The 14108-nt window shown below is 41.1% G+C and overlaps 1 protein-coding gene and 1 pseudogene across 1 annotated transcript in view; one reads left to right on the top strand and one right to left on the bottom strand.

Annotated features, from left to right (window-relative positions):
• LOC127352052 (solute carrier organic anion transporter family member 3A1-like) overlaps nucleotides 1-6023 on the bottom strand; it is a 29164-nt gene extending 23141 nt beyond the window's left edge. The window contains exons 1-2 of the mRNA XM_051380152.1: nucleotides 5262-6023; nucleotides 1279-1738 (exon numbers count right to left, since the gene is read on the bottom strand). Coding sequence (XP_051236112.1) covers nucleotides 1279-1738; nucleotides 5262-5420 — 619 coding nt within the window. The 5' untranslated portion in view covers nucleotides 5421-6023. The remainder of the gene's footprint in view (nucleotides 1-1278; nucleotides 1739-5261) is intronic.
• Nucleotides 6024-6724: 701 nt separating this feature from the next.
• On the top strand, nucleotides 6725-13770 carry LOC127351451 (high choriolytic enzyme 1-like; annotated as a pseudogene).
• Nucleotides 13771-14108: the final 338 nt, after the last annotated feature.

Below are 14108 nucleotides of genomic sequence, written 5' to 3'. Positions count from 1 at the left end.
TCAAATCTGGCCTCATGATATCTAACGAGCTGTGGTATGCTCAAGTGCCGCTTTCCATTAATTGTGATTTGATTGTGAGCACATTTGTATCTACAGGCACTTCACATTAAAATGCCTTCGCTCCCATCCACTGCTTTCTCTTTTACTAAGGCATACTTTGCTGCATGTGCACCTGTCATCAACAGTTTGTTTAACTAATCATGACTAATTATGATTCAGTGAAGATTATGTCAGTAATAAGATTTTGTTTCATAATATTATAATCTTATAATTCTATACTAATAATGAACCCTTTACGGAGCGCTGATCATTCACTGCACATGTGAATGATTAATGTCCCAGTCATGTTTTAATTATGTCAACATAATGATCCCATACACTTTCATAGATATTGTGATTGTAAAGGTTTTATTTATTTCTTATTACTTCCAGCCAACTGGAATGCAAGTCAGACAAATGCAAGGGCTTGAAAAATCAAGCTGTTGATTTGACTAACCAACAAGTTATATCTACTTTGTTAATTTTACAGGGAGTTGGAGCAAGGCTAGCTTTTTGCCCCTCCTTCTAGTCTTTATGCTAATTGAGCGTAAGCTAATTGCGTTCTGGCTCCAGCTTCATGTTTAGTGTATAGTCTTAAGAGTGATAAATATTTATAGAGTTACTTTATTGTCCCTGTTGGGAACATCACCTTTCCACTCTGATTATTAATTTTACACACACACACACACACACACACACACACACACACACACACACAATTGAACTGGCACCTCTCCAGCTCCCAGTATTGACTGGTGGGCTTGAACCAGCCACCCCCCGGTCCCCAAGCCAGGTCCCTATGGACTAAGCTACCCCCGTCCCCAAATTGAGTGATGTCAATCTCCTCATCCTACTCTCAGCAAGAAAGCACTTCAGCATGTGTCACTGACATTAGGGCACTGTTTGGTCCTCAGTTTAGCCTCTGATTCTGATTTAGTTGCTAGTTCCAAAATGTCCTTCCTATATATTGTTTATTTTGTTGAATTGGTAAATTGCTCAGGATCTGCAACATATTCATCACATCATAATTGTTTCAGTGGCTTTGTGGTGTTTGAGTAAGCTTTTAAGTGGGAAAGAAGAGCTTTCAGTCAGCAGTGATCGGAGCTACAGAGCGGTCATTGGCGCTTCAGTACTGCATGTTCTGTTCAGGTTGAGAAACACCTTTAAACAATAATGACTATAAACACAGACATGACAATCAGCTGGTATGTCTCAGTTGTACAGCTCAGTACTACTCACCTATATACAGCGAGGAGTCCTTCCTGTGTACATGGTCATCGATGTAAGACACTCCCAGAGGCTGGACAGGTGTGGCCCCGATGCCCAACAGGACCTGGGCTCCGATCAGCAGAAGGTACATCATGTTGGTGTTGGCTCTGTTGCCACATTTAAACCCAGAGTCTCGGTTCTCTGACCTGGAGGTGTTGGAGCAGACATCCCTGCCGTCCTCAGCGTGCCACGAGTCCCCGGCCTCGTACTCATACTGATGAGTCAGGAACTCTGGCAGGGCTGACAGCAGTGCCCCCAATGCCATGACAATCCCGCCACAGCCAATCAGGCGGGGTCTGTGGGCCTTGGCGCCAAAGTAGCTGACAAACAGGATGAGGGCCAGGTTGCCGATTTCGAAGCTGCTGGCAATGACGCCCACATCGGCACTCTGGAGGTTGAAGCGTCTCTCCAGAGTGGTCAGAACACTTACCTGTCAGGGAGAGAGGGAGAGAGAGAGAGAGCAAGTGTTATAGAGTGTTTTTACAACTAGCAGCCTTTTAGGACCGCAAATGACATCATAGCCAACCCACTGACTTTTTAATGCAGATTTATACAGTGATTTTATACAGTGTACAGAGTACAGTTTCTACAAATCTGTCAGAAGTATACATTTCATATATTTTCCCTTCCATTTAAATGTTTGTGTAAACAAATAATGCAGGGCATTGAGCTTCAGGTGTTATTCAGTTAAAGCAGGTATGAAACAGCCATCTGCCACTCAAACCAACAACAGCAACCTGTTGATGGCACACAGAAGCTGAACTGAACATCTTCATCCCCACCATCCTCTTCCTCCACCCGAAACAAGCCTGAGGCTAGCCTGATGCCAACCTGGGAGAGAGGGAGATGTGCATGTGTGTGGCTTTAGGCAAGAAACTTCATGCAGCTGTTCTAATTATCAAACGGACACAAACACATCGAACCGACTGTGTTCTGGGTGTGTGTAAGTGAGCATCAAAATGTGATCATGTACAGGACTGACAATAAAACGTTGGTCGGGAGTTATTTTAAGCTTTTATTAATCATTCATCCACAGCAAGGTGCAGTAGCCTCAAGACTTCTTCTAGCTATTCCAGCTAAAAAAGGAGAATGACTGTAATGCCAGTGAAATCGTACGGATCATGTATATTATCCACTTGTCTTATTCTGTCTTGTCCCACCAAACTCCATTGCAAAATCATAAAAATGTTGTTTATCATTACTAGCTATTATTGTCATTATCTATTAATCTGTCAAATTATTGATGGTTTGTTATTAAAATTTTACTATTTCCCACGATGATGATTTTTGTTTTACTCCCAACAGTCCAGAAACAGCCCCGAAGATAATCAATGTACTATCACATAAAACAATGAAAAACAATTGAGGTTAGAACAAAGCAATGTTTGGCATTTGTGCCTAGACAATTACTTGAACAATTAGTTGATCAACAAAACAGTTGATCAAAAATTATAATATATGTCCATCAATTTATGAACTGATCGACTAATCATTTCAGCTCCAGCAGAAAGCTCACTACTCTGTAGAACAAGAGGACCATTTCTGTTAGGGCCCAGCTAAAAAAAAGAAGCAATAACTGTACCATGCCCTCAGTCATGCCGTACTGGTCCTGTCCTTGGTGAAACACCACCAGAGGTTGCTGGACAGCGGTCCAAACAGCTAGACAACTGGCGGCCCCAATCCTCCCCCCAATCTGTAATTCACTTCTAAAATTGCCTGTCAAACATCTATTATTTCACCTGTGGAAACGTGATCTAGTTCTGTCACCGTGCAGAACACATGGTGGGGCTGACAGACAAGACGTTACAGCTGACAGCCTGACAAATCAATTTATTTTACATTTACTGAACATCCAGCTCACAATTGTGTTCACTGTTTATTTACTATTGTTGCAAAGTTGTAATTCATGGTTCCCTGACATTATAAGCTGGGAGGACACAGTTCAGAGGTCACAGAATCTAAACGACAGGGTTAAGATTTACTGTTGTGCCCCTAGAAGATTTACGTATGGCCTCATACTGAATGCTGATAGAGAACAGCCGCTTTACACCTTTTGCATTCCAAATTTAGACGTTTTAGGCCAATCCACTCCAATGTTAGATGATGCAAATTGTTGTAGAGCTGTAGACAACAGAGAAAAGAGAAAACCTGCCCATTTCAGTTTGATGTATATAGACTAAGATGTGGAAAGCTGTTATGCAGGTGCTGCTGTGCTGACTGTGATGATCTTCAGTCATTACAGCTTTGTCCTTTTCCAAAGCTTCACAGTAATTTATTTATAAAAAATATACAATGTGCTGCAGGAAAAAGAGGAGAGAACAAACGCACAGCGTGAACCAAGCAAGCCGCTGAATTAAAAAGAGACAGAGAATAAAAGATGATGACAAACAATATTTTATACAGGCGAGGATAGGCAGTGCTTCTACGGAGCTTTTGTCTGCAGCAGGATTTGCTAAAGGTGCACTTTTGGTTTGGGATGCTGCTTTAAAGGAGGAAGATACATTGCAGTCTTCAAGGTAAACACTAATGCACTTTAAATTTGTGACTGGTGCAAAACACATTAAACCCAACTCAGTCGTGTTTCTGCCAAGCTGCAGTCTTCAACAGACGAGAGGCAAGTTCTTGCATCTTTTTTCTAAACAAGGCCTCCTTCTCGACATCTCAACTGGCGAATGGGCGAACAGCTCACGTTGTTACACAGTTCACTTCCATACAATTTAGACCTTTTCGTCTTTCATCTAAACCAGTGAGCAAAAGCTTCACCACAGACCTCTGACCTTGCCTCTTTTTAAAATGCCTTCTTGGACTGTGTATGAATGGAGATGTTTCTCTCTATCTTTACTGAAATGGTAGTATATCAAAAAGCGAGAGCACCACTAAGTGTTATGTCCCTCATGAAGAATAAAATTAAGCTCCAACCTGCGTGTGCAATTATTTATAGTATCAAGACTGTGCTGACACCTATCAGGGGAATTGGAATTTAATTAGGCAAATAATAACCCTGATTAAAGTGGCATCTTTCATACTGATATAGATTTACAGTTAGTGGTTGGGTCAGCTGACTAATGTAGGTAGACATCAACACACAAACAGATTAACAACTGCTGTGGTTGGATACAACATTAACAGCTACCATTACTAACACTGCTTCAAAATTGATATCGAAATCTTCAGTACAGAGGTTTTTAATGTTTTGGTGATAGGGCCTAAGAGCCTTTCATTTTTTTTATTGTGAATGAAATCTTACATTTTTTATTTTCTTTTGGCTCCAGACTCATTTTACCCATCTGTTCATCCACTGCATAGATCTGCTTATCTCTTCTGTTGACATCAATCTAATCTAACAATGTATAAAACAGCACATTACTTGGATCAAACTGTCACTTGAAATAAATAAAAATGAAAGGAAGCTCTTATGAAAAGACAATATTAGCTATTGTCGCATGTGTTGTGGTGATCACGTCATCTCCTAGGCCTATATCCTCCAGTGTCAAAGGCCTCCTGTATCACTGAGGCGTATGGGTGCAGAATGTAGCAGAGCCGGCAGGTCGGATGGAGCTCCTGACCAGCGTTTCGTAATCTGCTCTCCAGCAGACCATCCATATGCGCATATAAAATTCTCCCACAACAACGTGGAGCCTATACGGCCGCTGTGACGCGCTTTATGTCATGCAGATGGTGCATAGGCCTGATGGATAATACGCAGCAAGTCATCAATCAGTGAAAGCAAGGCGTCCCATGGTTGCTGGAGGATGTGATTATTCTAATGTGATCAGAATGATATGATTATTAACCGCATCAGCTCAAGCACCGCATTGTTACTCACTGTCTGCCTGCGCCGGTTTGAAGGGCGCTGCGTTAACCCGACGTTACCTGACATATATAGCCTACTGACATGCGACGTTCCCTCAGACCAACACTGTGTCCGTGCTCGCTGTTCTGTAGGAACTCACCAGATAGGCGCCCACGGTGCCCTGTGCCAACATGAGCGCACATTCCGACACCAGGAAAATCTTAATGTTGGAAAAGCACGAGGTCTTCTTCTGGTTGTCATCCTGCTCCGGGTCGTCGGTGCTGCTCCGCTCTGTGCAGATCTGGTTTTTAACCTGCATCCTTCGGCTCAGGCTCCGGTCGGGTTGGACGGCATGAAACTGAACGGGTCCGGTCCGGTGGAGAGCATCTGGTTATAATGACGAGCTGCACTGCAGAAGAAGTGCGAGTCTCTTTGTCAATAGCCCGTCTAGGCTGGAATATACAGCGAGAAACACTGCTGTCCACTCAGCATTACGCACAGTCCGTCAGCGACCTCTCTTCACCGCCTGTCCAGCCAGTGCGTATCGGCTACATCATATTTAAATACGTAGGCTACGCATGTAGGCTATATGTATGACGGCTTCTAATACCCGACGTAGAACTACAGGACGCTGTTTCCCCACATCCGGGATGTTGCAGCTACACTCAAGACCGGTACCCACTGGATTTGGTTTCTCAGCCCGGTTCCGAGCCGCAGCTCTGCGTCCTTCAGGCGGTGTTATGATGCTCCTCCTCCTCCCATCCATAGAGCAAGATTGATGTTATCTCTCTCTCTCTCTCTCTCTCTCTCTCTCTCTCTCTCTCTCTCTCTCTCTCTCTCTCTGTCCCTAACCATCAACGTGTTCCCCGCATCATCATTGTACCTGTGCAGACTTTCAGCTTCCTCATTGCCACATAGACATGCAACATTTCATCAGAACACTCTCTGAAGGATCCCCAGGAGCAAACACTGGCAAATCAGCTGGATATAAAATGACAAAGCACATCTTTGTCAATGTTGTGTTCTCTTATATCAGTTTGTAGAGTAATAATGCAACAGTAAAATATCATCAGGAGATGGGTTCGCGTTCAAAACTGTAGCCTACCTCCATCTTCGTGGTACGTGTCTACTAAACCATTGTAACCTCGTATTTTTTTAAATAATAATAATACAAAAAAAAATGTAATTAATATTATTTTGTGTTTCGACACTTGTTTCATCACAATAATCCAGCCTCCTCTGCCGTTTTGTGTTTTATTTTCACCATAACCTAATTTTCCAGAAGATATCCCAGTTGGAGAAGGTCGCCACTGTCCTCTCTGATTCTTCATCAGTTTCTGGGGAGGTGCAGCGAGACATTGAACCCCACAGCCTCTGTGATGGAGCTGGACAGTGCTGCAGGAGTAGTAGACCGAGGCTGCATTGGCAGTTTCATAGTGTGAATGTACAGAAATTAAAATGGCAAAGTTACTGTGAAGGTGAGAGATGAAGTTGATCAGTCAGTCACTAAGGTCATGAAATCTGGAAGTAAGAAGTCAGAGGCGACTGGGTTTGCTGCTCACTGTCTATGGCAACAGTTCTGTCCCATGAAAGCCGCAGACAGTAGAGCAACATGTTTTCAGTATGACCGAGAAGATCAGACAGGCAGAGGAAAGTCAGGCAAGTGGGAAGACACCCAAAAGTTTGAGATACTCCTACTGGAGGTACAACAAAGCAAAGTGTATTTTTCCAGTCCAAATTATTACTTCACTAACAATGACCACTCCATCGAATGTATGAAATAAGAAAAGTTTCTTGCACATAATGAACAATTGTGAACTGATGTGGTATACTAAGGGATGAGGGGAAGGGGTTCAGGGATGAGGGATGGAGGGATGAGGGATGGAGGTAGGATCGAGGGTTGAGGGATGGAGGAATGAAGGTCGAGGAATGATGGTCTGTTGGCGGATGGATGAATGGATGGAGGGGTTCAGCGTGATGTAAGAGGGAACCGCGTGGGTTGTGAGACACTGAATGGGGGAGCTGTGCCTTCGTATCTCTTGTAGAGAGCCCCAGTGGTTCCTGTAATTGGATAAGAGAGGGAGAGAAAAAGAAAGGGTTTGGGGGGGAAGTGGAAAACGAGTCAAGGAGGGAGTGGACGGATAAGGTGTGCTTAAGTAAGTTTGAGCGAAATTAGATGTGTGCAGGGCGTGGTCTTTGTTCCCGAACCTAGTTATAAAATTTAATTTACTGCATACAGAATCTTTATTTACCCTTTAAATTAAAGTTTATAGAAAACTTTAAATAAATTCAATTTCTACCATATTGTAGGGTATTTTGTAGCCCCTAGGTTGAGCACAGACAAGCCATTTATGGCTGTTTCATTTTGATGCCACACATTATACATGTCTTAATGTAGACCACATGTCATGTACTGCTGGATTCAGCGCACTCATACATTTCTAACAAACCCTGACTGATGTGCCTACCTTAAAGTAAATTAGTATTTCCACCTATTGTACTTTTGTGTTTGTATTCCTGCGTGTCCTCGATGCATCAAGTTATTTTCTGACATGTAGAGGAAGCCCCTGCCCACTTCCACACCAAATCAACCAGAGCATTATGACATTACATGAGTTCAGGTTTAACATCTCCCACTCAGCCTGGCTTTATTTTTACTTTTTATATTATTCATGTGATACGTCACAGTATCTGTTAATTAAACCACTTTTGCAGTAAAATATTTTTATACAAGAATCCATTTAATATATGGGAAACCGTGGAGAATGTAAAAAACGTTGTGCTTTGTTCTACCTCCGGTATGGGGTATGTCTAGGACTAAAGCACGTTTGGGGCCCTTCCACAACTCTATTACTGCTCCATTGTGTTACCATTTATTGACACTATAAGTGCCTATTATAGATTTATTACTGCTTTATTATTAGTCCATGGTTAAACCAAATACTGCTGCATTCTTTTTATCCTGAAAATTCCTAGATATCTTGAATAAGTTGCCAGGTTTTTATTTTCTATGGTTCAATATTTAAATTTGTTGCAATTTGCAGTAAACAGCGCTAGTTTGTGTTTCTCATCACATTGCAAATTTGTTTGAAAGCTTCACTTTATTCCCTGGTAGGGTCTAATGAAATGAAGTCACACTGAAATAACATTAGAAAGAGTTGCAGTGCATCTTTGCAACTTATTTACCTTCCAGAGATGATGGTCATTGCTGCTGTAATGTTATGAAGCATGCTCAGGGTCTACATACATAAACTGAATAAAGTTTAACATTCAGCAACATATATAAACTATCTATGGGGCAGGGGCGAACAAGAAAAAAGGACACCTCTAACATGCAGGGGTTAGGTTTTAGGTATTTTAGGGCTAATTTCTCCCCAAGATTACTACAGTGCGCCATATGAGTTCACCACAGGGTCACTTAAACCAACCCGAAAGTCTCCTCAGGGCAAACATGAAACATGGAAGCATCTCATTAGAGCCCAGACAAAGGTTAGATAAGGGTCTCAAAAGAAAACCACGACCTCACCCCTGTGAACAGCAGTGTATTATAGTATTATTGTGTTATGTTATTGTGATAGAAACTTTAGCTGAGGTAATATATCTTCATGCTTGACCGAAGTGTACTCCGAAGCTGGCTTCAGGCTGGTTAAAAATTCAACACTTGCCACACAAGAACTCTATTACACACATCAGCAGCCTGCTGTATTGTACTGCTGTAGTTGTTCTACATGAACACAAGGTGAAGCACTTTGGTATCATTGTGGACAAATGCTCAGGGACCATTGCAATCTACAGCATATTTATTTCATGATTTTCAATGTGTACTTTAAGCTTTTATATTTTGACACTTAGGGTGGTGTGATTATCCTCCTTAGAGTGACTACATGATGAGAAGGTGGTGTGTGTCTTGTTAGGGCATACTCTTACAATATTCTTTATAGCTGTTAAGAGAATTGAAATTCTGACCTCTGTAACCACCTTGCTTGCCACAAGGTAACGACCGCCATCATGCTGTTGTCCAGTAAACACCTTGTTGTGCTTTCTTAACCCTAAAAAAGGATTGGAGATGGAAATGTACTGGTATTACTGGTGGAATGCAAGCTTTCCAGCTAGCAGTCAAGCGGATGTAATATAACTCTCCATTGTGCTTTTTAAAGAAAGTGATGGTTGAATTAGAGCAGCAGCCCCTCCAGAAGGGCTCCTGTCTGCAATAGCTGCATCAGGTGTACTATGAGTCTTCTGTTACCAAATTAAATACTACATTGGTTTACTTGGTATAAAATGCATAAATGTAAAAAATGCAATAAAAAGATGTTCTTCTGGTTTGTATCAGGGATCAGAATGATGAAGTTCATCCACACTCAAATTTGTCATGTGGAAGAAATGAAAATGACAGCAGAGTGGCAGGATAGAGTGCCACAGAGACAGCAGTAAAAAACACAGGGCAGAAATCCTCCATCATAAAGAGCACTGAGTGCCAAGGTCACTTACCACTCACCCCACAGCTTTTGGCTTACAATATTCCTCGGACCATTCAGATGCTCTATCAGGACCAATTCAATAGCATCTGAAGCAGCACAATCTATCAGGCAAACTGTGGACTCAGCAGGAAGAGCGTCCATTTCTCATGGAGTCACTCAGAGTACCCGGGGTGATTTAAGATCAACCACAGTGCCTGCTGATGCAGTGCAAGCCAACTGAAGACATTATTTTAGGATGCCTCTTAATCACAAGGTCCACAGAAAGAAGAATGCATTCATGCATTTATCCTGTAACAAACAAATAAATTACCAGAATATAGATGCAACTGATGCCAGAGTTTATATTAATGCTAAAACCTTTAATGCCCTTTGTAGGTTTTGGCTTTGTTCTCAGAAACTTGTGTATTTTTGCAATATGATGTATAGTAAGTCTGTTCAGTGATTGATTTCTCAATGATTGAGAAAAACCATGATGCACATTTGCCATCACTTTTCAGATAGCCTTTAAAGCACAGCTAGGAAGAGAAATGTAAAGTACATAATCAGTAAAGGTTGGATGGGTACATACTGTAAGACCCATATGTATGCTGTAGAACATGGGACTCTTTTTCTTCTTTTTTTTTTCTTTAAACAGGGGATGTCTCTGACTGTGACCTTCCTACTGTTGGCTGCCTGTCATGCTGGTGATAAAGCGACTTAAGGTCAGTCTACTCTTGACCTCACTGGACATTTCAATAATTAAAAGCATCATTAAAATGACTTGTGTGAGTTAATATCCAATTAGGTGGATTTTAGATTTGCAATAGAATTTGTCTGCTGAAGCAGCTTCTATTTTAAACAGCTAAATGATTTTCTATGAGAGCAGCGGGCTGTAAAACAACTCCCAGGAGATCTGTAGACAAAAGCTTTGTTTTTAACCGTTTTGCACACACAAGTTTTTACAATATCTCTAATGAATTGAAATGGCACACCAGCCTAGTAATTCAGTCCAAACAGATTAATGCTTAAACAATGTTAATGTAACATGTCAAAAAAGTAAATCTAACAGTTATTTTCATTATCCCTTAATCTCATTTTTTTTCTTGATTAGATTTCTTTTTAAAAATTGTTAGAAAATAGTAATCACAATTTTATAAACCCCAAGTTATTAATTTAATTGCTTGATTTGTCCAACCACAAAGGGAGTGGGAAAAATTTACTTAAACAATTAATCAATCATAAAAATAGTTGCAGATTATTTTTAGTCAATTCAATGACTGTTTCCATTCTGAATAGATACATAGATATATATAAATTACACAGGCACAGTTCGTGATTCAAAAGATTAGTCTTGTTCTTGAAAATCTAAACTAAGATTGGAAACCTACATTTTTCAGCCATTGGTGTTGTCCATTGGTCAGTCCACAATTTTGGTCCAGTCTGGAATATCTCAGTTTATGCATGGTTTACCATGACAAAGTGGGCAAACATTCAGACAATAAATTCTAATAAATTTGGTGATCCTCTGACATTTTCCCTAGTCCCCCTGACAGTGACATTTTTGGACTTTGGTTAAATGTTTTGACAGCTGTTTGATGGATTAATATGAAATGTGTTACAGACGCTCATGTCTCCCTCAGGATTAATTGTAATCACATTGGTGATACCTAGATTTTTTTTAATCGAGTGCCATCATCAGATCAAAGGATTTATGTGTCCAATATTTAGGTTTATGACCAAATGCCTGCAAAACTAATGACATAAGCTCATCAGCCTCAGCTGTTGTGCTAATGAGCAAATGTTAGCATGCTCACACACTAACACAACTACAATGGTGGACATGATAAACATTATACCTGTTAAACTGTACGTTGTGTTTATTGCTAATTGGCAAATGTTAGCATGTTAGCACGTTAAAGTATGGTTGCCAACATGGTTAACACGAGCCAAGTTATAAGGACGGCCTTTTTATATTATTCAAAACAGATGTGTAGATGTTTATGCTGGATTGACACCAGAGATCCACCACTGTAAAAAGTGTGTTCTCTTGGTAGCAGTTCTTGTATGTATGATGTCTGTGTGTTTTTGATTTAGCTCAGTTATGAACATGAGTGATCCTCGGTGGTGTGAAGCACATTACTGCAATACTGAAGCAAATATTCAGATGCTTCAGATTTATATCTGTTCAGAGTATTCTATCTGTTCATATTCTGATTTGTATTTGTTTACATCCCAACTATTAACTTATACACTTAAATAATTTGCATGGAAATAATGTCAAAAGAGGTTTCAAAGAGACAAAAACATATAGTTTTTTGCTTAAACTAAGGTTGGTTTGACAGAGATACTGTTTTGTCTTATTGGTTGAGGACCATAAAATGTCATTCTTAAGAAATCCCTCCTAGTAAAACTGTTCTTATCCATCTAATGACCAGAGTTAACAAACCATGTTTAAGATGTAGGTTTGTCTCCAGAGTCCTCCCTTCAGAGGTTTATTTAGTCCAAGCAGTGTGGACCCCAAGATCGACTATGACATGCAGGCCTTCCACAGCAGAACTTGCATCCGTCTTATCCCCCTGTAGCAAGTCTCTCTACAACTGTGGGTTCCTTCAGCACACAATACAGCAGTATTCAGTTCATCAACATAAATTTATTGACTTCTCAATACAAAACACTCAGCTTTACAGCTTTTCTGAGGCTTCTCTAGCCCTCTTCCAAAATCCATGACAGTTCACACCAAACCTTTCTGGTTTGGTGTGGTTATTCAGTGAGTACCAGCTGAGATCATCAACTCACCTGGCACTGCTCTTACAAGCCTTCCCCACACCTCTCTTTCTCCTGCAGCTGAGTGTAAACCACACCCACCTCCACACCCCCATCAGAACGAGTACGACTACATCAGCATCAAGAACAGAGTCAGATGTTTCTCCTCTCTGGGCCGAGAGGGAAGCAGGGATCTGCTCTCCCTCAACAGACAGGGGTGCCTCTACCACAGCATCATCCAGCACCAGATCAACCACGCTCTGGGCTTCCAGCACGAGCAGACCAGGAGGGACTACGACCACTACGTCAGGATCAACTGGGAGAACATCAACCTGCAGATGGTCTACAACTTCTACAAGCAGTCCACTAACAACCTGAACACTCCCTACGACTACTTCTACAACAGGGACTATGGAAGAACAGCCTTCTCCATCCAGTACAGGAAGGACTTTATCACCCCCTTCACCAACACCAACGTCAGGCAGGGCATGTCCTACTGGGACAACATGAGGATCAACATGCTCTACGGCTGCTAAAAATAGTGCTTCTGATCCAAAGTTGTTTAAGAAGACAAATTAGCTCAACGCCAAATGTATCAAATAAAATTGGCTGAAATAATTTAAAAGCTATTATTTCTATTATAACCATTCTGTTTCTGTTACCATATTCTTTCACCATATGTAAAAAAAAAAGTCAGCACAAAACTCCTTACCAATGGCTTTTTTTTATTTTTATGTATTTGTGCATGTATAGTACGGAGATGCAAATATAGGCAGGGACTGACAGACCCCAAACAAACCTGACTGTTGTATCTAATGGTGTAAACTACTGTAAAGTAACAGTTAACAGTCTCTCAGAGCGACATCTGAAGAGCTGTTCCTTTTTTAGCACCACAATGAAACAGGTGTTCAGATCCTATAGCCCAGTGGGAGTGTGATGTGTGTGGGTGTGTGAAGGTGGGGGGCTTCATCTGCTGTTTTAACACGAACGATGATAGATATCAGCCTTAAAGATAATGTTAACCGAATGCGGTCAGTCGTTTCTAATAGTCCTTGACTTATTGCTTAATTTGGGTTTTCTTTGGTTCATGCACCTTGGTTGAACTGTGGGGCTGTAACAGATTTTTTTTTACTCCTTACCCCAGTGAGGGGCAGGCGTTGCATGTTCATCCCATCTGTTTTCATCTTCCTGTGGTATCTCACACCTCGGCTGCCTGCCTGCCAACTATCTCTGCCGTGAAGTGAGGACATTTTCTACAGGCTATGCATGCATATGGGGGACTCTCCTCCAAAAATGCAGCAGACAGGCAGGAAGCTGCTTCTAAAACTGTGCCTAAATGTCTCTCACAGAAAAGATCTGTACACCAGCAGTTGGCACTGTAGTACCAGTCCGACCAGTTAACCATGTGCAACAACAAAAAGCACACAGTGAGAAAGGTTTGTTCGTTAACTTCAGCATGGACACACAGCCTCATTTATAATCAAGGAACTCGTCAAAAGGGATATCTGATCAGGAGGTGAAAAATGATTTGCTTTATAGGCATAAATAAATGTGTGAACAATTGTGTTCTAAATTCAAAATAATTTTCTCTGATGATTTATTATTGAAGCAGCAAAAATAGCAAAGCAGCAGAACCAGTTATCATTGTATTGCCTTAAAAATAATATTTAAGGGCCTTAAATGGAAATACATATGTGCACTTACAATTTATGGTGTTCTGTAGTGCCCTCTGTAGGTCACTGAAATAATGTCAGTAAGGATTCAATCCATCCATCCATCCATAC

The sequence above is a fragment of the Dicentrarchus labrax genome, unplaced genomic scaffold (assembly GCF_905237075.1).
Source record: "Dicentrarchus labrax unplaced genomic scaffold, dlabrax2021, whole genome shotgun sequence".
In the NCBI taxonomy this organism is placed as follows: domain Eukaryota; kingdom Metazoa; phylum Chordata; class Actinopteri; family Moronidae; genus Dicentrarchus; species Dicentrarchus labrax.
The sequence above is the reverse complement of the archived record's forward strand: the minus strand, read 5'-3'. Positions and strand labels throughout refer to the sequence as shown.